General features: G+C 39.5%; 1 protein-coding gene across 8 annotated transcripts in view; it reads right to left on the minus strand.

The window, feature by feature from the left end:
• Positions 1 to 375: 375 nt before the first annotated feature.
• Positions 376 to 26,764, minus strand: part of grb10b (growth factor receptor-bound protein 10b) — a 208,759-nt gene continuing 182,370 nt past the window's right edge. For all 8 annotated transcript variants that reach the window (XM_087987203.1, XM_087987201.1, XM_087987204.1 and 5 more), the window contains 6 exons: positions 25,419 to 25,496; positions 25,139 to 25,255; positions 22,035 to 22,101; positions 21,836 to 21,923; positions 18,877 to 18,970; positions 376 to 3,485 (listed from right to left, as the gene is read on the minus strand). In XM_087987203.1, the coding sequence (XP_087843329.1) occupies positions 3,339 to 3,485; positions 18,877 to 18,970; positions 21,836 to 21,923; positions 22,035 to 22,101; positions 25,139 to 25,255; positions 25,419 to 25,496 (591 nt within the window). In that variant the 3' untranslated portion in view covers positions 376 to 3,338. The remainder of the gene's footprint in view (positions 3,486 to 18,876; positions 18,971 to 21,835; positions 21,924 to 22,034; positions 22,102 to 25,138; positions 25,256 to 25,418; positions 25,497 to 26,764) is intronic.

Genomic DNA, 26,764 nt, shown 5'->3' on the forward strand with positions numbered 1-26,764 from the left:
ATTATTAGTTCAAAACGAGTCCCAGTAAGTAAATAATCATAAAACACAAAATAATTTACATTGTTTACTTTGGTTGAGATAAAGACAGAATGGGAAAACCATTTTGTCCTGTGATCATGAGGGAGACAGTTCTAATTTATTAGCGTTGTTCAATTGGCTTTCAAAGAGGAAATAAAAGATCAAATGTTTAAGGTTGAAAGTTATTTGATTTCTTTTCTCCCCAGGGCTGGGGTATTACATTGAGTTTCACAAACTCAGACGAATCAGAAAGTCTCAACTCCTCAGTAAGTGCTCAGTAAGTTAATCTCAACCAGGTTAAATCAGAGAGAATATTAAAATGTCTTTTTTCAGTTTTATCAAGTGAGAAAACAAAACCATCTTTTCAGTTCTTTATTCAGAAACTGCTGTATGGAAGTGGGCATCAGATCAGGATAAAACTGAGCTCAAACCCAACAGCACTTTGAACATTCTGGCCTGTCAATACTCTCTGCCTTGGCTCACAGCTGAGCAAGAGTGTATATACAGCCCACAGAGAGAGAGAAAAAAACAATCAAACAAGGAAACAACAGATACTGAAGAGATAAAGAAAAAAAAGGTACAGCATGAGAGAAAAATTACCACCGGAAATTAGGAGGCCTGTGGCACTGCTGATACCACTATAGTTAAATGATTTGCCAACAAATAGGTCATTTAGACAAAAATGAGATAAATTGAACTCACTGGAATTCAGAGTCTGAAGATCTGAACTAAATAGTTGTAAATAAGTTTGCATTAATGTTTATTTCTAATTACAATAAACAGAATATATCAGTCCCTTATTTATACAAAAATACCTGAAGTTACAGTTAAGTTCACAAGCCTTACTGCTATTTACATGAAGCAAAGCATGTTATGACTGCAGATTTTCATTTAAAATGTTAATACCTTCAAGCATTCCCTGAAAAAAAGGTTTGCTGTATTCATTTCAAAGTCATCAGTTTTTGAAAATTTAATTTGTGATAAGCAAATCCTATCACAGAAAAAAGGTGCATTGATTGGTCAAATGGTTGGTTAAATCTTCATGCAGTAAAACAGAGGAGCAGATCCATAAAAACTGAAGTGCATTATCTATTTTTAGTTTGATGAGTGAATTAGCTTGTTGTTAAATATAAATGCACAAATCAACATAGATGTTAAAGAACCACATACATTTGGTATCTTCTGCTTAAGCCAAAGATGATACACTATATTGTAATTATTTTTCACAAGGTCAAGAAAAAAAATTAACAGGCTTCATCAACCCTGAGAGTCCCCTTTGCTGTACATTCATATCACAAATATAAAAATAAAATATCATTGGCTTCTGTATTGACAGCCAGCTGAACCTGTTGGGCCCAGGCAAATCGAAAGGTCTGCCAGAATTTCAGTAGAGGAACTCAGTCACGCTGATAATAAGAATATAATGAATAGTATATGCATATTATCTGCTGAACTAATGGTTAAAGCTAACTGATGAGTAACTATATTGAGTATTCAAAACCATCAGACAACACACTTTATCATAAGGCATCCTAAACACCTTTCCACCCTCTAAATTTAAATATAATTTACATTCATAAATATGCAAAACGATGCAATACTGATTGAAAATTCTGGCTCGTGTTTACAGATAAAGTATCTGCAGCCCAGTTTCAAAATGCTCAATATTTTTTCAAGGTCATCATTTTTGGAACCAGTGATATTTTATTAAATTTAAATGCCTTTCAGGCCAGCATTGGTTGTGTGAAGCAGTTTATGCAAGTTACCACAAAAACATGCATGTATATTATTGTGTGGCATTACATTAGGCAACCTTTTCTTTGAAAGGGGCACTTGAGACAAATAAACCAAGTAGATAAAAATTAAATTAACTTACTTGTAATAAGGGCAAATGTACATTGCCCTTAAACTCAATCAAGCCTTGCTTTCAATAAATTGATCGGTTTTGAAAATGAATATGACAAATACTAACTGAAACTGCAATATGTAAACTATAGTGTCTACTTCTACGCATTAAGATGCAGTTGCCTCAATATTGCATTTGAACACCAAGTTTGGTAGTTTTACAACACTACCATCTGAAATGCCTGAATTCTCAAAAATATAAGATACCTATTTTAAGAACAGACTTAGTACATTTTGAAAACATTTGTTTTCTAGTGCTCCTGTGCAATCTAAATACAGTAATATTTATTGCTGTGGGCTAATGAAAGGTCACTGATCTGTACGAATAGATCTTGATTACCAGGGCTAGACAACTCTCTAGCACATAAAACACTTGTTCCACAATAACACAATAATTCCATGCGTGGTTAAACAGTAAATCCTCAAGAGCAGAAAGAGTATTTAGTACTGAAGAGCAAGTTCTCCAGAATCAAGATTAAATCTGAAAATTTATCAAAGATCTGGGTCAAAACAAGAGTGTTGCCTTTAATTTTCATTTTGAATAAACTGCATGTTGCCAGTCACCCATTTTACACCCCACCTAATTTCCAACTCCACTGAAGTCAATGAAGGGTACATAACAGACAACCAAACAGCAACCGTCATTTCCCAATTCCACTCTTCTGGTGTGCAAATCCATCACTGTGAGATTTGGATATGTTTCAGCTTTTCAGTTATCTCCAGAAAGTACTTAAAATGGATTTAACTTCAATGCATTATTATTTCAAAACTTGATTGAAATGCACTATTGCACAGCAGTAAAATTGGTTGGATCTGTATTCTTGATTGACCTGTTATTTGATGAGAGCTATTTTAACTTCCAAAAGCAGTAGTCATTATGATTTCTCATATTCTTTGATGATGTCTACATTTGAACATTTCTTAGAAAGCTGCATTCAGAAAACAGTAAGTGCTGCAGGAAATGAAACATCTCTTCAGCAATATGATGTCTATTATGTTTTTCCTTTTTTTTTGAATGAGCACGAGTTGCCCATTTTAAAAAAAATACGTCAATTCTCTTCAATTAAAATACATTATCAAGATTACTCCAGAGCAGGTGCTTATAGTCAAGTTTTACTGTAACAAAAATGAATCCGTCATGTTTTTGCAGTTCATCTTGAAGATCATTTTCAGTTTCTACAAAGTGACAATTGAAACTTCCAAATACTTAATTGCTCAGCCCATCTTTTCTTCTGTATTACCACATATTGTGTGAACAAGTAGTATTATCTCAATTTATGTTTTTATTGAATTTCACAGTTCTTTCAAATGAACGCAGTTCAGTTTCTCCAAAAGACTCCAGAGTTGATGCAGAGAATCAGGTAGCAATTCAAGTCTGTTAGAGTTAATTCAAATCAGTAAACAACAATCAACAGTTATAAGGAAATCTGGGAACAGTAATGCTTTAGTTTGCAAGGAAGGATTCCTCGGTTCAATTGATAAAATTCAACAAGCTGGATAAGATCAGTAAATTTGGTATTCCCATCATCAAGACTGAAGACAAGCTGTCCATTATCTTCACACTAGGGGGAAAAAAGATCAAAAGATACAACATTAATTGCAGAAAACTATAAATGTTTAAAACTGAAACCATACACATGTAGCCACTCTGGTTAAAAGATAGACATGCATTTTATTTGTTACAAGAGATTACTTTAATCCTGACAGAAGGTATTTATTAGTAGACTCTTATTAAATGTTTCAGTGTTCCACTACATGTGAAAACTCTGCACACTGTTTCATAACATGTCAAATTAGTTTAACTTTCTCAATAAGATTTTACAATAAATTAGCATAATCTTTGCTCAAGCATGACTATACATCATAATTTGCAGCTGAATTCCTGAAGGTAGCGAATAAATACATTACAATATTAACAGTACAAGTCCTCACCTCATCATCCCTAGCTTCTTGGGAGAATGAAAGGACATTTATACACCTCAGGCTTCAGGGCCTCCCCAGGCAAAAGCAGAATGAATCAAATTTCAAACTCCTGTCTATCCACTAATCACTCAACACTACCCACAACAGAAATCAGCAATGTGAACTTTTGAGGCTCAAAATATGATTACTGGGTAATGGCCAAAAGTCACACCTCTTGTAATTTTAAAGCTGACAAAATTAATTCATATCCCAAGCTCCATTCATGATAGAAATTGCTTTCTGCATGAGGTCAAGACTTAATTGAAGATGAAGAACTCATCCTTTATGGTCCTACTTACCTAAGACTGTACATGGACATCCATCTACCCTTTCTTGCAAATAAACAGCCACCCATTACAATCATTTTTCATCTCCAAATACATCATCATTCATTCACCTCATTGGGGGGGGGGGGGGGGGGGGGGGGGTGCGGGGAATGGGAGAAAGAAATTTGAACAATCAAATACGACTGCTGGAAAGAATTCAACATCCTCATGTCAACAGGGATACTGAGGACTTACGAAAAAAAGTTAGCAAATCAACTATAAATGCTTGCTGGAAAAATGTTTGGCTTGAGGCTGTGAATGATTTCACAGGGTTTCCCAATGTGGATGCTGACGTAGATATGATTATTGAGTTGGCAAAACAAGTTGGAGAGGACGGATTTGAAGACTCTGTCACAGACAAAGTAAAGGTATAGTCCCAGATGTCAAGAAAAATTCACAAGAATGGTGGAAATATTAAATCAAGGAAATGCAAAGATGAGGGGGAAAAAAGGACAAGGCTAAGGCAGCTCAATTCACAGCTAATATAATGCCAGACCTAATAAAAGGGAAAGTTGCCACAGCCTTACCAGATCATCGTGCTTCTCTGACATTAAAGAGAGCTGACTTGTGATGGCTTTACCTGAGGGTCACTGTGACAATGTGACTCCTTGAACATGGTTATGTTGTCCTTGGTTTTTTCCAGAGAGATGTACATACAGAGTTTCCGGGGTGTCTGGTTTGGATGGATTTTTGGGCCAATTAGATTATAGCTAACAGATACTGCCTCAGGAAAAAGGCTTTCAAGTTAAAAATAACTTGCAAAATGAAATGGGAGTGGCGAGTTCTCCCAGCTCAGCTTTTCTCTGGTTTGGTTAGGCTTAGGTTTTAGCAGTCTGGCTGTTCAGAGCTACTGATCAGTTGTTAGCTAGAAATCCAAAAGAAACAGCTACATGGAAGAAGGTGTTCCATGCTGAATCTCTCGGTCATCGCTTGCTCTCTCTCTCTCTCTCTCCTGTGAAACCGTGTTTGATTTTACCTTTTTGGGCACGGGGTATTTATGGGGATTGTTGCAGGAATTTGGAACATCATAATTAAGTTGGGGTAGTCTGTTGGGTTTTTGGATATGTTGTTATTCTATATTCTCTTCTGTTTATGTTTCATTTAGTACTCTGTAAATAAATTCTGTTTTGTTTAAAACAGAGGGGCTTTGACCAACAGCATCACTCCTGGAATATCCACTGTTCACCGCTCAAAACAACAAGAAAAGTTAGTGTCTGGGCTACCTCCTTGAAATGTTTTGAGGAGGTCTGACCTGGTCCATAACAAATTGGGGATTTCTTTCATAGTTCCAATTTGGGATTAGGATTACTGGACCTGAAGGCAGCGGGTGGTAGGTGTCAGTGTCTTTTGTTCTGGTGTTGATCTTGGTTGGTTTGAACAGTGCTTGGAATAGCAATGGCTATTTCAGTCACAGAGTTTTTTTGGGCATGGAAGAAGTGACTCTGGAGATTGACAATTTGGAATTGGAGCTGCCTCTTTCTGTGAGGAGAGATAATTACAGCAAAAGTTCAGCATTTAAATTTGCTGAAAATGCCATCAGAATCTTTGGAGATGGCTAAAATTCAATTGAAAATGAAGTAGCTGGAGTCAGAGGCAAACAAAAAAGGAAAGGGCAAAAGAAATGAGACTGTTTTAATTACGATTAAAAGCAGAGGAAAGAGAAAAAGAATGAATCACTTTATCAGAACAAAAAGAAAAAGAGAGAGAGAGAGGAAAGACAGAAAAGGAGAGGGGGGGGGAGGGAGAGTTTAAACTTCAGAAATTGGCACTTAGACAGGAAAGTCAGCTTAAAAAGATGGAGTTGAAGGCTGAAGTCAAACTTAGTGAGCAAGAGCAGAGAGTTAAAATGACAAAATTAGCAGCTGAAATGGCTGACAATTATGAGTTGGTTCATAAATTAAAATGAGGAAAAAAGAAATCCTCATGTGGAAAGGAAAGGGTATATCTTGGTGAAAATCATAAGAATAACTTAGCACAGGGTAAAATCACAGTTGGCGAGTTAGAAAAAGCACTCTGAAGCCAGATGTGGGAAAACAGTATAAGCCAGTGAATTTTGTTGGAGTGGTAATGGAAACACAGTGGAGGCCAGAAAGCTGCACCAGAATGTCCAACCTGGTCGGAGGTTGGTTAAGGAGGAAGTGCCAGATCTTCTTAAACCTGCACAGGTACAGTTTACTCACAACAGCTAAAGAGGTTACAATATTAGGAGAGTTGAAAAATGTGGTGCTGGAAAAACACAGCAGGCCAGGCAGTATCCGAGGAGCAGGAGAATCGACGTTTTGGACATAAGCCCTTCTTCAGGAATGGGGATTGTTGCAGGAATTTGGAACATCACCATTAAGGTGGGGTGGTCTGTTGGGTTTTTGGATAGGTTAAGTTACGCCCAAAACGTCAATTCTCCTGCTCCTCAGATGCTGCCCGGCCTGCTGTGTTTTTCCAACACCACATTTTTCAACTCTGCAGATGTCTCCAGCATCTGCAGTCCTCACTTTTTCCACAATATTAGGAGACACAGAATCCTCTTAATCTGTGATGTTGATTGATGAGGAGAGATGCACCTCCAAAGGACAATTGCCAGAAAAAGTGCTAGTAATTGGAATTAATGGTCAGGCAAGAAGTGCTCAATTATGTAAAACACTCAGCTCCAGGAATATAATTTGCCATTGCTAATGATACAGCTAGTTCATAGGTAAGAGTGCTGCCTACTGTGACTGAAAAGCCAATGGAAACCCAGGCAACTAAAATATAAAAAGACAAATATCTTGGGACTTTTCCTGACTGCGTGGTAACGAGGTCACAAAGTCCCCTGTTGAAACAGGAGAGATCAGAGAGTTCAGACAAGAAAGGTGAAGTGGAATTAGCAAATACTCTATTTGATCAAATGGTTGACAGAAAACTAACAAATTGATGACAAATTGAACATCGTTAGTTCAGGGAAATTAACTGTGTTTCAGCAGAAAGAGGAGACGCTAAAGCAATTGTATTGACAGGCACACACGGAAAAAGAATCCAAATGTATCCTTGTGTGCAATCTTAAAAATGATGTGTTAATGAGGAAATAGAGATCATCATATTCAGGCAGATGAGAAATGGGTAGACGTTCAGCAAGCCCTGTTGCCAATGGTTTATAGAAAGGTGGTGTTGCGGGTAGCACATTAACAACAAGTAGGGGTTCATTTACGGGTAAGTAAACCTCAAGCTAAAATACAAAAACATTTTTATTGGCTTGGACTGCAGAAGGATGAATTGAATTTTGCCAGACATGTCTTACATGTTAGATAATTGGAAAAGCACAAGCAGTAATAAAACCTGCACATTTAATATTCCTACTTTGAGGAACCTTTTACAAGTCTTAATAGATTGAGGAGGACTCCTACCTAAAACAAAAAGACAGAATCAGTATTTGTTAACAATAATGGATGTGTCCACGAGATTTCGAGAGGCCATTCCATTATGCAATATCACCACTGAAAGGATTGTATGGCAGTTACTCAAACTTTTCTCTCGATATGGACGACTCTCAGATATACAATCTGATCAAGGGTCAAACTTTATCTCAAAATTATTCAAGGAAGTTATGGACAGCTTAGGAATAAAACAATTCAAATCTACTGCACACCAACCAGAATCACAGTGAGCAATAGAAAGACGGCATCAGACATTAAATACCATGTTGAGGGCTTATAGTCAAGACTATCCAGATGATTGGGATAAGGGATGCACCAAATGAATCAGCCAAATTCAGTCCATTTGAATTAGTTTTTGGGTTTGGGCATGAAGTGAGAGGACTGCTAAAATTGATTAAGGAGAAAGTATTACATCATAACCTAAATACGTGGTCTCTGAATTATGTGTCAGATTTTAGGGAATGATTAAATAGTGCAGTGAGCGCTGGGGGATCCAAGATGGCGGCAACCCAGCAAGACTGAGTCTATAGTGCTCCTCCCAAGGCTTGGGTACAGTGGGTCACCCACCCCCTACCACGCTCACCAAATCATTTATAATAGTTGTGTAATTTAATTAGTTGTGTAATATTACATTTAAACAATTTAATCCTAAATTAAAATGACTAAAGGGAAGGGAGCCCGCAGCTCTCAGCAAGCAGGAACCCCTCCCCCACCCTCTCCAGCTGCAGCAGAGGCGTCCACAGCCGCCCCGGGGGACTTACCAACAGTAACAAGTCTTGCAGAAATGATTTCCAAGCTTGACTCGAAGATCGATGCCTTTATTGCAGAATCCAGAAATCGTTGGGACTCGCTCTTGGCCGCGCTGCAGAAGCACGACCGAGAAATTCAAGAAATTGAACGCCGAGTCGGAGGGGCAGAGTTAAAGGCTGCGACCTCCAAAAATACCGCTCAATCGGCCGTGGATCAGGTCCGGACTCTCATATTGGAAAATCATATTGACGACCTCGATAATCAAGGTCGTCGAAAAAATATTCGTTTACTGGACCTTCCCGAACGGGAAGAGGAAGGCCAGCTTACAGCATTCCTGGAGCAGTGGCTGCCACAGCTTTTAAACCTGCAAGCTGGATCAGGCCAGGTAAGGGTGGAATGGGCCTACCGGGTCGCAATACGCGGGCCCGGCTCGAACCAGCGCCCACGCCCGGTCCTGTTCCGGCTGCAGAGCTACAAGGAGAGGCAGATACTCCTAGAAGACTCTAGAAATCTCGGAAAAGACCCCCAAGCTGTGATCTACAAAGGATCCAAGATCATGCTATTTCAAGACTTTTCCCCGGCTCTGGTTCGAAAGAGGAAGGCATTCGACGAGGCGAAGAAGCATTTAAGGGACTTAAATATTCAGTACTCCTTACGCTACCCAGCGACGTTACGCTTTAACCATGAAGGATCCGTATATAACTTTGTATCACCAGAAAAGGCTAAGGAATTCTTGGACTCTCTTAGATAAACTGTAAGACATAATGGATGTTGGTCTGCCTTTCCCCCCCGCTTTGGTTTATATCCCCCCCCTTTTTCTTTCTCTTACCTTACTGTTTAATATTATCATGGGGGGTGGGGAGAGGGATTTGATTTTCTCCCCCCCCTTGGGGTTGTTTTCTGTTATTATTTTATGTATATGAGGGATGTATGTATATGTGTGTGTATATGTATATATATATATATAATATATATATATATATATAATATATATATATATAAAACGCTGGGGGGTTTGGTTAATGTTGGTGGGGGGAGGTGGTTACCTTATTTAATTTTACCTCTGTCTCTCGGAGCGGGGTTGTTTTCCCCTTGTTATTTTGTATTATTATATTTAATTATTATTCATTGAGGTGGTAATTTTATAGTTATATGTTTATATATGGTATTAACATTACCAAATATACCCAAGTGTTGGTATGGGTGGGGGTAGGGTGCTCACTGTTAACTCTAGCTTTGTATTATATTTGAATTCTCCTCATTTTATTGAGGAGTGCCTGGGTCAAGGGTAGGGCATTGGTTGGGAGACGATATGATGGACTTTTGGAGAGGAAGTGACACCCCCTGGGAACAAGGGGGAACGTCTCCACTTAGATACGTTTTATATTTTTTTTATTTAGAAATAGTTTTTTACTGTATTGTTGTGGGTGTATTAAAGAGGTTTTATTTTTGTAAATTTTACATGTTCTACCCTCGGGATGTTCTGGATAGGGTTCCCCCTCCCGAGGGGTCTCGGATTGGCCCAGAGGATTATGGTTGATCAGTCGGTTAAGTGGTGCACCTGGAATGTCAAGGGGAGTAATTCGCCAGTCAAAAGGAAGAAAATATTATCAAATCTTACGAAAGAAAGAGTTGATATAGCTCTCCTACAGGAGACACACATGTCAGATAAAGAACACATGAAATTACGACAGGGCGGATTTGATCAAGTCTTTTTTTCTTCTTTTAGCTCAAAAAGCAGGGGAGTTGTTATTCTTGTTCGGAAGAATTTCCCTTTCAAAATCCTAAAGCAGATAAAAGACGAATCTGGACGATATATCTTGATTAAAGCCCTCATAAACGGAGAGGAATATGGGATTTTAAATTTGTACTGCCCCCTGGCACACCCCTTTAAATTTATAACGGAAGCCTTTTCAAAATTGATGGCTTTTGATGCCCGTCATATAATTATAGGGGGAGACTTTAATTGTATTATGGATCCGGAAATAGATAGGATTCCCAAGAGTACTGCAGGAGTATCTCCCAGATCTAGACAATTGATGGATCTGAACAAAGAATTAGGATTAGGAGATGTATGGAAATGTCTTCATCCACAGGGTAGAGATTTTTCTTTCTACTCTAATCCACATAAATGTCATACCAGAATTGATATGTTTTTTGCCCCCTCGATTTTTTAAAATTCCATATCATCCTGTAAAATAGGTAGTATAGCAATTTCCGACCACGCTGCTGTATATATGGAAACTAAGGCGAGGAACATTGGGACATCCCCTCGGCATTGGCGTATGGACCCCTTCCTAATGAAAGATAGTAAATTTGTAAAGTACTTCTCTCAAGAATTTAAAACTTTTTTAGAAATTAATTCAGGTACAGCTAGCAACCCGTCAATGATGTGGGAGACCATCAAAGCTTACACGCGAGGCTTGATCATCTCCTACTCAGCGACCCAGAAGAAATTAAAGGGAGAACAACAGCGTCTGCTTGAAACCCGCTTAAAAGTGGCTGAAACAGCATACACTGATAGACCTTCTATTATTAAATTGCAAAGGATTACAGCTCTTAGGACAGCTCTAAACACTACGCTTACTCAAACGGCTAAGAGGGAAATATTATTTGCAAAGCAAAAGTTACATGAATATGGCGACAAACCGGGTAGATACTTAGCATTTCTTGCAAAGAAAAAAAAGGCCCCTCAGACTATTACGTCTATCAAGGAAAGTACGGGTATATTGACTCATGATCACAAAAAGATTAATGCGATCTTTAGAGAATTTTATTCTGAGTTATATAAATCACAGGATTGTGAAGATAGGACGAAGAGGATGCAGTCATTTTTAAAAAAATTGACTTTTCCAGGCCTAACTCCGGAACAAGTATCGGTCCTAAATGCTCCTCTTACACTCCAAGAAATACTTGATGCAATTAGGCAACTTCAAAATGGTAAGGCGCCGGGCCCAGATGGTTTTCAAGCTGAATTCTATAAAGAATTTACAGAAATACTGGCTGGTCCACTTATGGACATGTATAACTATGCATATAGTCAGGGCTGTCTCCCGCCTTCGCTGAAAGAGGCAAATATCTCTCTTATCCTTATAAAAGGAAAGGACCCAGAAGATTGTACATCATACAGACCAATATCCTTGCTAAATGTAGATTTTAAAATCCTCTCTAAAACGTTAGCACTGAGACTAGAAAGGATACTGCCACATATTATAAAGGAGGATCATCCAATAATGTTAGAAGGGCTCTGAATATGATTCAAGCTTGTCATCAGGGAAAGATACCAGGAGTAGTGGTTTCATTAGACACGGAAAAGGCATTTGATTTGGCGTTGGACAGGTGTTTACCAAATGGGTCTCAACATTGTATAGTGATCCCAAAGCAGTTGTGGTTACCAATGGATTAGGTTCGGATAGCTTCAGTGTGGGTAGGGGCTGCCATCAGGGATGTCCCCTCTCGCCATTGTTATTCACGCTAATAATTGAACCACTAACAGAAACTATACGAGCTGATCCTAATATAGTGGCCCCAAGGATTGGTACAGGTAAACATAAAATTACCCTTTATGCAGATGATGTTCTTCTCTTCCTCAGTAACCCTTTGATGTCCACACCTCGCTTAATCCAAGTTATTAATACATTTAGTGCATTCTCAGGCTATAAAATTAATTTTTCAAAATCGGAGGCTATGCCAATGGGTGGCCTTGCTATGATACCCCGCTTAGCGGACGGATCCCTCTTTCCCTTTCGCTGGTTCCTGGAGGGCTTCTTATATTTAGGCATTTTTATTACTCCAGTATTTGGTCAGTTGTATAAGGCTAATTTTGTGTATTTATTGGAAAGGATAAGGCAGGACCTCCAGCGATGGGGAGACCTACCAATTTCCTGGTTGGGTAGAATAGCACTAATCAAAATGAATGTCCTGCCCCGTCTCCTATATCCTATGAGAATGCTTCCAGTAATGCTGCCGAGGACGGCTTTATGTAAATTATATGGCTGGCTGGGTTCCTTTATCTGGAATCATAGGCGGCCCCTCATTAAGCTGAAGAAGCTACAGCTTCCACAGGCAAGGGGTGGATTGGACTTCCCAGACTTTAGGAAATATCAGTTAAGTTCCCTCTTAAGTTACATAGCTGATTGGGTCTCGTCTGATCCACAATCAATCTGGTTGGACATCGAGGCTTCTCAAGTAAAATACCCACTTATTAACCTTTTATTCTCAGACAAGAGGAAAGTCATTACAGATCACTGTAAAAACCCTATAATACTAAACACAATCAAGGCTTGGAATATAATGCGGCAAAATGAGGGCAATTCACATAAAACATCCCCCTATGCACCGATAGTGGGAGCATGGGGATTCCAACCAGGGTTAACAGATGCCACTTTTAAACTCTGGAGATCCAGGGGCATCTCATGTCTAGGGGATCTATTTAAAGATGGGGTCCTGATGTCTTTTGAACAGCTGCGTCAGAAATTCAGATTACCCAATGGAGACCTCTTTCGATACTTCCAAATTCGAGATTATATACAGAAGAAGACTACTTTATTAGATAGTCTTTATAAATCCGATAGAGAATGTAGTGTCCTACGATCAGTGGGGGTATCTTCCGTCAGTACTATTTATCATTTACTACATGATGAAGTATCGGGAGATATGAATAATCTGCTTAAAACATGGGATCAGGATCTGGGACTAGAAATCTCCACAGAAATGTGGAATGATATTTGGGAAAATGCTAGAAGAAGTACTATTTGTAACAGAACCCAGGCTATCCAGCTGAAGATACTTCATCGGGCCCATATAGCACCGGTTCGATTGGCAAAATTTAAGGCAGGAGCATCTCCAATGTGTCCTAAATGTAAAATAGAGGTGGGCACTCTTGTACATTGCTTATGGACCTGTCATAAGATCCGTAGATATTGGACTAAAGTAGCAAGTACCCTGACAGAAATTTTAGGACCGGAAATTAAAGTGGACCCTGTATCTCTCCTCTTGGGCTTTTCGAACTTTCCCTCCCCGGACACGTACAGGAAGAGACTATTTTCTATTCTTTCTTTCTGTGCAAGGAAAAATATTTTGGTGAACTGGGCGGCTGAGGGCCCCCCTGGACTTTCAAATTGGCACAGACTAATTATGGAATGTATTCCCCTTGACCTCCTTACAAATATGGTGCACCGAAAGACCGAATTATTTTATAAAATATGGCAGCCCTTTTTGAATTACATAAATACAGATATTTCGGCTATCCTAACAAGGGCTTTTATTTAATTGAGATTACAAACCTGGCTGGTCCGGGGCCCCTCGGGGGAGGAATCTCACACGAATACGGGTTTTATTATATCTGATGCTAACACATCCCGAGCATGTAAGAGACTTAAATGTACACTCTGGTTAGTTGTAGGTTAGATTAGTAGATAGTTGAGTTTTGTTTGTTTTTTTTTCTTTTTTTTGTTTTTTTTTTGTTTTTTTGTTAAATTTTGGCTATTGTATATTTGAGCTAATTGTATATCAATGTTTATATCTGAGAGTTTTGTTTATTTTTGTAAACTTGTAAAAATGTTAAATTTCTAATAAAAATATATATAAAAAATTAGTGCTGCGGAGTTGGCTAGATAGCTTTTAAAAGTATCAATACACAATGAAACTGAATGCAGATAAGAAATCGAAAACTTGCAATTTTGCTGTCGGGGATAAGGTGTTTGTGTTACTTCCAGTGATTGGCGAACCTTTAAAAGCAAAGTTTAGTGGACTTTATCAAGTCAAAAGGAAATTGAGTGAGGTGAACTATTCGATAAGGACTCCAGACAGAAAGCCATCTCACAGAGAGTGTCATGTGAATATTCTCAAAAGATATTTTGACAGGGAAGGAAAGCCAAAGGAGACTGTGTTATTGGTTACAATACAGACTGAATAACCAAGTTTAGAGGATTCTGAATTAGGCATTCATCAAATTAAATTGGATAATGAGGAAGTGGTCAAAAATTGGGATAAAAAATGATTTACCTTCCAGAGGAAAATCGAAATGACCTGCAAGAGTTATTGCTTTTGCATGGGAAGATAGGTCCAAATACGCTGGGAAGTACTCACCTCATTATGCATGGCATAGATGTAGGAAATGCTGTTCAGATTAAGCAACATCATTATCGGCATTGCCCTCTAAAGTTGGCACAGGTTCAAAAGGAGATTGAACTTATCCTCCAAGATGGCATAATCGAAGTGAGTTATAGTGACTGGAGCTCACCCACAGTAATAGTGTCAAAACTAGATGGTTATGTATGGACTATTGCAAAGTCAATGCAGTTACAAAGACTGGTGAATATGCGATTCCATGTTTGGAAGACTGTTGAAAAGGTGGGACAAGCAACTTATATTCCCAAGTTGGAGTCGCTCAGAGGATACTGGCAGGTACCTTTGTCCAAAAGAGTGAAGACAATTTCGGCTCTCATTTCATCGAATGGACTGTATCAATTTAAAGCCATGGCGTTTGGTGTGAAAAACGCAAACACTTCAGAGACGAACCAATATGGTCATTGCCAGAGTACCCAATTGTGTCGTATACATAGATGACCTGGTGATTTTTAGTCACACATGGAAGGAACATTTGCAACATTTATCAAAATTGTTGAATTGACTGCAGAAGGCAGGCTTGGCGATAAACCAGGCTAAAAGCGAATATGTCAAAGCCTAAGTCACTTTCCTGGGCCATGTTACTAGATATGGACAAATGACCCCATGGAATGGAAAAACAAAGGTAACTGGGGAGTTTCCCATACTAATCGACAAAACAAGCAGTACTACAATTCCGGGGATTGATTGGATTTTATCAAAAATTTGTACCAAATTTCAACAGTATGGCTGCTCCACTCACTGAATTACTAAAGGATGGCAAGAAATTTCAGTGGACAGCGGACTATCAGAAGGCATTTGACAGCCTGAAAGCCGTATTAACCACCGCCCCAGTGTTAGCCACACCTAATTATGCAAAGCCATTCAAGGTGGTTATTGCTGAGAGTGATGCGGATATCAGCGCTCACAAGATGACAATAAGAAGACAGAAAGACCTATCCGCTATTTCTCCAGGAAACTGAACATCCATCAGCAAAAATATTTGACAGCCATGAAGGAGATTTTTGAGTTTGGTGTTGGTGTGACAATGTTTATGTTACCAGTAATGTATCTGAGACAATCGTATACACTGACCATTGACGTTTGTGGAGAAATCTCAGGACACAAATTCCAAACATTTTAGATACAGCTTGTTGTTATAGCTATTCATTTAATAATTGTGTATGTGGCTGCATGAGAAAACGTGATTGCTGACACATTGTTGAGACTTGGATGAGAAACGGAGGCGTTCGATGACGGGAGTAAAACAGACTGTAATAGAATTTAGTGCACATGTCTGCATGTTTATAGTCAATGGAATGTACATGGGTGTTGCAGGGTACTAACAGTGCAAGATTCAGGAGTTTTTACAAGGAAGCCATCTTTGGATACGGATGGTTTATTTGTTTTTAAGGGAGGAGGTGCGACAATGCTGCTCCTTTAACAAGGTTATGATGTCCATGGTTATTTTTCAAAGGAGTTGTAAATGCAGTGGTTCTGAGGTGTCTAGTTTGTATGGGTTTTACAGCCAATTTGGTTATAGCTAACAGATAGCGCCTCAGGAAAAAGGCTTTCAAGGGGCTTTGAATGAAAAGGGAATGGCCAGTTTTCCCAGCTCAGCTTTTTGCTGGTTTGGTTTGGCTTAGGTTTTAGCAGTCTGGCTGTTCAGAGCTGCTAGTCAGTTGCTAGCTAGGAATCCAAAAGAAACAGCGACATGGAAGAAGGTGTTCCATGCTGAATTTCTCCGCAATCTCTCTCTTGCCTATAAGACCCTGTGTTTGATTTTACGTTTTTTGGTAAGGGGTGTTTATGGGGATTGTTGCCGGAGTTTAGGACAACATCATTATGTTGGGATAGTTTGTTGGGTTTTTGGACAGGGTAAGTTATTCTGTATTCTGTTTAATTCAGTACTCTGTAAATAAATTCTGTTTTGTTTAAAACCGATTAAGTTTTTTGAAGAAGTAACAAAGAGGATCGATGAGGGCAGAGCGGTAGATGTGATCTATACGGACTTCAGCAAGGCGTTCGACAAGGTTCCTCATGGGAGACTGATTAGCAAGGTTAGATCTCACGAATACAGGGAGAACTGGCCATTTGGATACAGAACTGGTTCAAAGATAGAAGACAGAGGGTAGTGGTGGAGGGTTGTTTTTCAGACTGGAGGCCTTTGACCAGTGGAGTGCCACAAGGATTGGTGCTGGGTCCTCTATTTTTTGTCATTTACATAAATGATTTGGATGTGAGCATAAGAGATACAATTAGTAAGTTTGCAGATCACACCAAAATTGGAGATGTAGTGGGCAGCGAAGAAGGTTACCTCAGATTACAACAGGATCTGGACCAGATGGGGAAATGGGCTGAGAAGTGGCTGATGGAGTTTAATTCAGATAAATGTGAGGTGCTGCATTTTGGGAAAGCACATCTTAGCAGGACTTTTCACTTAATTGTAAGGTCCTAGGGTGTGTTGCTGAACAAAGAGACCTTGGAGTACAGGTTCATAGCTCCTTGAAAGTGGAGTCACAGGTAGACAGGATAGTGAAGGCGGCATTTGATAAGCTTTCTTTTATTGGTCAGAGTATTGAGTACAGGAGTTGAGAGGTCATGTTGCGGCTGTACAGGATGTTGGCTAGGCCCGGTTGGAATATCGCATGCAATTCTGGTCTCCTTCCCATCGGAAAGATGTTGTAAAACTTGAAAGGGTTCAGAAAAGATTTACAAGGACGTTGCCAGGGTTGGAGGATTTGAGCTACAGGGAAAGGCTGAACAGGCTGGGGCTGTTTTCCCTGGAGCGTCGAAGGCGGAGGGGTGACCTTATAGAGGTTTACAAAATTATGAGGGGCATGGATAGGATAAATAAACAAAGTCTTTTCCCTGGGATGGGGGAGTCCAGAACTACAGGGCATAGGTTTTGGGTGAGAGGGGAAAGATATAAAATAGACCTAAGGGGCAACTTTTTCACGCAGAGGGTGGCACGTGTATGGAATGAGCTGCCAGAGAAAGTGGTGGAGGCCAGTACAATTGCAACATTTAAAAGTCATTTGGATGGGTATATGAATAGGAAGGGTTTGGAGGGATATGGGCTGGGTGCTGGTAGGTGGGACTAGATTGGGTTGGGATATCTGGTCAGCAAGGACGGTTTGGACCGAAAGGTCTGTTTCCATGCTATACATCTCTATGACTCTCGGTTTTGACCAGCTGCATCACTCCTGGAATATCTTCTATACACCTGCTCAAAGCAACTAGAAAAGCTAGGGTATGGGCTACCTTCTTGAAATGGTTTGAGGGGGTCTGGCCTGGTCCATAAGAGTCACCACATCTCAGGCAAGATGAAAAGTTGAGAAGTAAAGTCCTTCATGATAAGCACAGCTGATACAGGATTTGAACCCATACTGTTTGCAACACACTGCACTGCCAATCAGTCATCATGCCAACTGAGCTAACGAACCTAAGAAGATCAGCTAAAAAACGAAAAGCAGAAGCAACAGACTGTATTACAATCATGGAACTAAGCACAATCTTTGCTGAGTGGCACTGCTGTTGCTGCTTGCTCAGAACCTTCCAAAATTCAAAAGACAAAGCAGTCAAAAGTAACATTGTCTTTATCCTACTGCAACATCAACTTTAGCCACCTTGACTATTCTGTCCAGGTTCAAAAAGATTTCAACTTCACCAGAAGTAGGTATGACATTAACTACATTATTTCTTTTAACTACATTTGGAAATTTTCATAATTATTAAAAATGCTGTTTTACACTTTACATCCTACCATGCACTCTTCACATTAATTTTTTTTACATACTTGAAAGCTGTCCTATTGACTCCTAATATGAAATTTGTTCGTAAATTCACTGCTTATGAGGTTTCTTAAGAACATAAGCCACATCCCTGGTTCCATCCCCCTCTCCGCTGGCATCTTTAACTTTCTTCCCAATTCACCTTTCCCTCTTCTCCAATCTTCTGACCTCCAATATTCTATATCTGTACATTCCTTTGCTCTCCTCATTCTTTTCCTCCCTACCTTGACTTCCCTTTACCTTTTCTCTTCTTCTTCTGCCTCCTATTCTCTCCATCCATTGGCTCTCTTTCTTTCCCCTTACCTTGGTTCAATTATCTCATTGTCCTCTGACCTAGAATTACCCATTGGTCTTGATTCTATTGTTTGTAATATCAGAGGAAATCAAGTATTAAATGTAAATAAGCAAAATCTGAATATATTGAAAAATAGGGACTTGTGGAATTCTCTTTTGTCAGTGAGGCTCAGTTGTATTATATAATTATTCAATGCACCGACAGTATTTATCAGTTATAAATAACTGGATGACTATCAGAAAGCACCTGACACCAGAAGGAGACAATGACATAAATCTATGAGATTTTGGAAAAAAAATTCAAAAACTTACTGGCAGTATCTGGAAATGCCTGATCTTCTGTTGGCAGTATAATGTTAGCACAAATGTCTTTGGGTTACTCTGACTATCTCTCAAAAGAAATAACCTGCAGAAACAAAATCAAAATCATACCTCCTTGTTAAAATTCAAGGTACAAATACTGCATTGAAGAAAAAGAGGTTATGTGGCAGAGAGTTTGGATCTAAATAATACATTCAGCAGATTACAAAGGTTTCTAGCAAATATAAAAATGCCCACATATCAGCAATAACAAATGAACAAAAAATGCTGGAAATACTTAGCAGGTCAGACAGCATCTATGGAGTGAGGTTCCACTTTTTGCAGATGCTGTTTATGTCACTATTTCTAGCTTTTTCTATTCACTTCCCAACACCATAATATTTTACCAATGTGTAGAGACAGTGGCATTATTACCATTTCAGAAAATGGTAGATCGATATGAAATGCAAAGTAAACCCATCTGTATGGAAGCTTGCATGTCAGAAGTGCAGTTCATCTTCTATTTTTTCTTGTATTAGCAACTACTCAAAGTCATATTTTACAAGAGTCTTGCAAGGAAAGACTTAACCGACTGGAAACTAAACTGAATGAAATTTGAATCCTTCCACAGCAGATCTGGAGATACGCAGAGAGGGGCATACTGTTTAGGCATGGCATAAATTGATAAAAGTTATAAATGCAACCTCTCAAATGTGGTCCAGCAATGGCCTTTCAGCAGATCCCCAGAAATAAAACAAGTATACAGATACACCATTGAAACAGGCAACTGTCAAATAATTAAGAGGGTATCAGTACCAACAGACCGTCCCATGACACGGAATGAAGATATAGAGAGTAAATAGTGAAAATATTTGATGGCCTGAGGTCTGATTAGTTGACCTGGCTAGATGTATAGCATGCAGTTCAAAATAATGCTAACAACATAGGTTCAGTTCTCAATCCAAGTGAGTTAGGCTTCGGACCTACCTCTATGAATGCAATTATAAACCAGCACAGATAAAAACTGTCAAGGTGAAGAATCAACAGAGAGCCAAGAACGTGGTTTCAAGCAGAGCACACACAGCATACCACACCACAGGATGAGGTGAAAAGTGAGGTGCTAGAAAAGCACAGCAGGTCAGGCAGCATCCGAGGAGAAGAATTGACGTTTCAGGCATAAGCCCTTCATCAGGAATGTGGGCTTCTGTGGAAGAGGCTTCAGAGTAAGGTTCCAGCAACTATGTCTGCAGTCCTTACATTCTCCATACCACAGGATGACTTAGATCCATAACTTGTCTCTGGGCCTGATAGGATAATCTAAAAATGTAACTTTGTTTTTTAAAAGCAATGGTCAATGTAGTATTTATTGGGTTTTCCATTGTTGCAGGTTGAAAGAACTTGAAGTGAATTGCAAGCATATGTACTTAGTCCTCCTTACTACTTCATCAGTTCTTCAAGACAGGGGAATGCTTTCTTCCACTCTGCATTTAAAGGTCCAAAACGATCCAATGTTAGATTTGCCAAAAGTTGGACACATGTGCCTTGATGAGGTAAATGAGTGTGATGCCTAAATATTTGCAGACTCCTTCCCCTGTATGAACTTGGCTTCTACCTGGGCATGTTGGAAATACTTGAGTTGGACTTCACCTTGGGAATACTCTTCTCCAGTTTAAACAGTCTTGACCAAGAGTTACTCATAAGAAGGTACTGATGCATATGGTCAAGGAGATGTTGAGAACATGTTGAAACATTTCCCCTGCCCTCCCAGTAATCACATGTCATGACGAAGCTCAGAACATAATTAATTTTGGAAGACACATCAGGCATGAGGTCAATGCAACTACCCAACACAGCAGACTGAATGACATCAGTGCTATTTTGCTGGGGATGTTGGTCTGAAAGAGTATATTGACATTCGAGCACCTACACTGCTATTAGATTTGCAAGACTTCACAGAGGCACTTGTAGTTCTTGAGGGATCTGAGTCGTCTACTCTACATTGTCCACATCTTCAACATATATATGAGGACAGGTAATGCTGCTGCCCTGTAGACCATGAGCTTGGTGCCAGGTTTGAGGACTTTGAGGAACTGTGTGTTTAAAGACAGATGACCAAACGTTGTACTTGGTCAACCAAACAGAAGTTACTCACACTTGACTTCCTGTAAAACTCAGTTTCATTTTCTGATTTTCAAGCCTAATGGTCTTCTTCTGATGACAGCTGCTTGGCCTTCTTGTCACCTGTCCAAAATAACTGCTATTTACCATACAACATATGTGCAAGATGCAACAGGCAAAGACTTTGGAAATTTAGCTTGGCTAAACTGTGGGACACATCTGCTGAATTTGTTTCAACATGCCAAATGTATGATTCACAACTTGGAGACCAAAGTTGCAGCTGGACATGATATTAAGGTGAGAGAAAAAATGTCAGGGGAGGAAGAGTGGAATAAGTAAACAAAAAAAGTTAAATTCAAACAAGCAGTGCAACAGGAAATAATTTGCAAAACCAAAAGTGAACAAATTGGGTCCAACAGAAAATGCAACATTCAGAATTCAGTACTTTATGGGGAGACATGCTGTCAATTGAGCAGACAAAACAGATACAGTGCAAAGCAGCCAGCATATTCCCAGAGTAAACTACTCTGAAGTTTTGTATTTGCTGCTATGAAATGATGCAAAAAGATTAATCTGGGGAGAAATAAACTCACGGCATTGTATAAGTCTTAATAACAGAGCCTCCCAATTATCCAATCAGTGCTTAATTATTTATACATCAGATTGGACAATTTATCTTTGGAAATCATTAAAGACAGAAAAATTAAAACAATATGAAAGAGCGAAGTTTTTTGAATAGTTTACAACAGCCTGTGCAAAGCTTCAACTAAATTACTGAACTCCAATAATTTCCTGAATGTTTGCTCTCAGTACGTGGACACGAGTTGTAGAATGGAGATAGTTTTGTTCTTACCCATCCACAGGTCCCTGTTTTTCAATCATACTATGAGCCTCTTTTCGAGAGATGCGGCCGTGGAACCATGGCTGAGTTCTGTGAATAGCTAGATGATGAAAGAAATTAGTGACATTGGTTTCAAGCTTTGAACTTTAACTGTGCATATCACTAACAATAAGACAAATAAAGAGAAATTTTCAATTTACATGCAACTTACTGTGACCGAGTGTTGGGGGATGTAAAGGACTTGAACTACCCAAAGTGTTCATTCGCTGACTACGTTTCTGCAAGCAAAAACATTTAAAACAACATTTGTCTCATATGACAACTCGCTTTATTCCAAAAGTTAAAAATTAACAGTACATTCCCATATATTTATAGGATATAAGCCCTTGCAGCTGGCTAAAGAAAGTGAAATTAATCACAAAGGAAGTGAAGGGTTTTTTTAAACTTGAAAGAAAGGTAATTGTTCCAAAAAAATAGATTGGATTTCACATTCACACATTCTTTTGGCTACCCCTGCAAATGTAAAGTATGATTTGGCGATGCCGATGTTGGACTCTGTGGACAAAGTTTAAAAAAAAGTCACACACCAGGTTATAGTCCAACAGGTTTATTTGGAAGTACGAGCTTTCGGATCACTGCTCCTTCATCAGATAGCAATGGAGCAGAATCATAAGACACAGAATTTATAGCAAAAGATCACAGCTTCACGCATGCAACTGATACGATATATTGAACAAACCTAGACTGCTGTTAAATCTTTCTTATTTTAGAATGGGTTGCAGTTTCGGTTCATCAATATGTAAATGCCAGAACTTCTTTCAAGTCACATTCCCGATATGACTTAAGATTTTTTTAAAAAAAAAGGTGACAGCTAAGCTCAGACAATGCATTCAAGGTGTGAGGTTAGAGTCTGCCTGTATCCCAATCTTGAGTCAGACTGGTGCTATTTCCAAAGTAGGAATTTATAAATGTTACATGGATTGTTGCCTGCAGATGGTGTGTGTTTTGAACAAAATAGAGCGTATCTGCAATTACAATGCATTTGTAGAATTGTAACTCCTACACTCACTGCTCTGTCAAATAGAGGAAAGCATACCAAGAACCTTCTTCACGACCGTATCTACCTGCGACTCCACTCTCAAGGAGCTATGAACCTGCACTCCAAGGTCCCTTCAGTCAGCAACACTCCCCAGTACCTTACCATTAAGTGTATAAGTCCTGTCCTGATTTGCATTTCCAAAATGCAGCACCTCATATTTATCTAAATTCAACTCCATCTGCCACTCTTCGGCCTGTGGACCATCTGATCAAGGTCCCGTTGTACTCTGAAGTAACCTTCTTTGCTGTCCACCACACCTCCAATTTTGGTATCATCTGAAAACTTACTAATTATATCTCCTCTGTTCACATCCAAATCATTTATATAATGACGCAGTGGACCCAGCACCGATCCTTGTGGCACACCACTGGTCACAGGTCTCCAGTCTGGAAAACAACCCTCCACCACCACCATCCTCTGTCTTCTACCTTCGAGCCAGTTCTGTATCCAAATGGCTAGTTCTCCCTGTATTCCATGAGATCTAACCTTGCCAACCGTCCCCCATGAGGAACCTTGAACGCCTTACTGAAGTCCATATCGACCATGTCCACCGCTCTGCCCTAAGAAATCCTCCCAAGCAGCTCGAGCAAATCTCCCTGCTTGTATATTAGTCCCCTTCCAATTCAGGTATATCCGTCTTTCTTGTACAGGTCACTTCTACCCCAGAAGAGGTTTCACTGATCCAAAAATGTGAACCTTTCTCCCTTGCACCAGCTCCTCAGCCACACATTCATCTGCTCTATCTTCCTATTCCTACTCTCACGAGCTCGTAGCACCAGAATTTAGCACTGTCTTATTGTTCTAAAAAGCCACTGTTCTGACTAACTTAGTACTTAAGGTATATATTTTTAAAATGTAATCAAGAGACAGATTTCAATAAAACATATAATCAAGGATCAACTCACTATACTCACTATTGTAGATTTACAGCAAGGTCACACTTAAAAGCTATGCACTTATCTGCTCCTGTGCTATGAGCTCTCCCACAGAGGTTCGTCCAAGGTCAGCTGTGAATTTTACTGTTGGTTAATTTTTCCTGGATGCACTCTAATGTCCACAGATACATGAACTCAAACAGCAAAAGTACTAACTGTGCAGATTCACTGCTGTGTCAGTTAGCAGTGTAGGTTTCTTTCTCTCTTTCGCCCTCACTGACTGTGTTCTCACTGCCTTTTGGCTGTCTTCCGCCTTTCAAAGTTGCCGTTGTTTGATCTTTATCCGTCAAGGTTCCAAAACAATGCAACAACATATAAAACAGTAATTGCAGCTCCTGGCATTCTAGGAAATTACCTCCAAAATCTAAAATATCTCACAAAAGCAGCAGCTCTTACACCCATCCTCCATTTTGGATCTTCCGAAAGCTTTCATACAATGAGAAACTCTGCACTCATGCCTCTGACTTTGTATCCTTCCCAATCATTATTTCAGGCTGAATTACATTTGTCTGAACTGTTTCATTGTATTCAAAACCACCAGTTTCAGCTGTATTATCTCCATCATGCGAACACATCAACAGCACTCCCTGACATCAGTCGTTTTTCCATTCAACTTTTGTTCAAGCCCTTGTCACCTCCTTTATTATTCCATTGTGGGCGGCACGGTGGCACAGTGGTTAGCACTGCTGCCTCACAGTGCCAGAGACCTGGGTTCAATTCCCGCCTCAGGTGACTGACTGTGTGGAGTTTGCACGTTCTCCCAGTGTCTGCGTGGGTTTCCTCCGGGTGCTCCGGTTTCCTCCCACAGTCCAAAGATGTGCAGGTCAGGTGAACTGGCCATGCTAAATTGTCCGTAGTGTTAGGTAAGAGGTAAATGTAGGGGTATGGGTGGGTTGCGCTTCGGTGGGTCGGTGTGGACTTGTTGGGCCGAAGGGTCTGTTTCCACACTGTAATGTAATGTAATCTAATCTAATCTGCTTTAATTGGTTTCCCATTGCTTGGTTTCCACAAACCTCAACATATCAAAAACTTTACTTTCTGCATCTTATCCCAATATTCAATGACTGACAGCGAACTCAGCACAAAGTTTGAAATTTAAGTAATTACTCTGTAAGATCTAAATTCTTCTTTAACCTATTCAGCCCTACAAACTTCCTACCCCAACCAAACAAGTGCTATCTTATTTCAACCTCCTGTCAGTCCACTCTCCTTTTTCTCCAGTATTCATTACAATGTTTTCTGCCGTAAAGGACTAGAAAAAGGGTTAAGAAATGTCTTTACCCTCCATGTATGACCTTCTTCCATGGCTGCATTTTGGGCCTCTGCAGGATTTTCAATGACCCGACCCGTGTGTCCAGAGAAGTCCATAGCTACCAAAGAATTTTCAGATATGCTTCTCTAAAAAGGATGATAGAAACAAAATAACATTTGTGATGTACATGATTCACTGACAAAAGCAAGTACATTGAAACTTTCAAAAATGCACTTCAGTGAAAAAGATTAAAAATTCAGGAGAGGACAGAAGAGAATCAAAATGTTTTAATGAAAGAAGACGACCTACCACGGGTGTAGAGAAATGGGATAGTAATGTTTTTCTTTGTTGAGGAATCCGATAGTTCTGGTACAACAGGATGCCATACTACAGAAAAAAAACAAACTGTAACTTTAAACAGCAATGATAAATTTTACAAAGAGAAAGTCGGGATTACATGGTGACTCCATATCTATTTTCTAATGAAGAGATTTAATTAAATTTAGGTGTGCAATTCTTAGAGATTCAAATGCATGTTTATACCTGTATTGTGAATCCCACCAGATTGTATATTGCTACTTGCATTCGTGCACATGCCAAATGGAGGCACGCAGATCATGATGTCAATCAGCATGCAATGCTGTTTTGATGTCAGTATTAACATTTTGAAGCTCAAGCTAATGATTCCCTTCATCATGCATAAGTGATTAAATAGCAAGGAAGATCCCCACCACTGCTGTCTAAATGGATCATTAACTATATATAGAACAGTTACTTCTCAATCTCAGCAGACTGTTGGTGAGATCATGAAAGTATGTGACACTTGCAAAAGTTCTTTAAAGTAATGTTAACAGTGTGATGTCACAATGCTGAAGGACTTGATCCTAAATTCTGGCTAACTTAGCTGCTGTCAGACATGGGTGCAGTGGAAGGCAGAACTTCTTGAATACCGAAGGACTGGGAGAATGACCAGAGTACAGGGAGAGCAACACCAACTGCTACTGACGGGGAAGAGGATGGTGACTTGGATTCTCAAAAGCAGGCTGTATCCATCCAAAAAAAAATTGAAGAATTTTCTGAATTTCAGTAAGTAAGTGTGCTTGAAACATCTGTATTTCAGATGGGATGTCTTCACTGAAATATGCAACTTTCTGTAGCAAAGAAATGGCAACAACTCACGGTTTGTCACACGGCTTGCAAAAGAAAAGTTAGCAATGCTCTGTATTCAAAGACGGTAGATTGCATTTCATGCTTATTTTGTCAGGGAACAACAGCTGATGAAGGGTCACCAGACTCAATACTTTAATTCTGATTTTCTCTCCGGACGCTGCCAGACCTGTTGAGTTTCTCCAGCACTCTATTTATGTAATAGAGTACGTAAATGGTTTCACTTGACTTTTAGAGTTCCCCAGATGATTTTATGCATCAACTGTCGGCACATCCTTTTGTGAACGCCTTGCATCAATCAAAATACACCACCACCAGTAAGGAATTCATTGCCTCAACATCCATTCAGTGTACAACCATGCACACCAAAGTATCCAGGTCAACTTTGGTAACCTGGCAGACATCCCAATGCTTTGATTGTGCACAATCCATTGTGCTATTTGCAAATGAGTTACCATGCCAAATTCGGGGCATGGCAACTAGGTTTA

This window comes from Chiloscyllium plagiosum, unplaced genomic scaffold (genome assembly GCF_037043375.1).
Source record: "Chiloscyllium plagiosum isolate Xiang-an unplaced genomic scaffold, Cpla_swu_hap1 HiC_scaffold_5, whole genome shotgun sequence".
Taxonomy (NCBI): Eukaryota; Metazoa; Chordata; class Chondrichthyes; order Orectolobiformes; family Hemiscylliidae; genus Chiloscyllium; species Chiloscyllium plagiosum.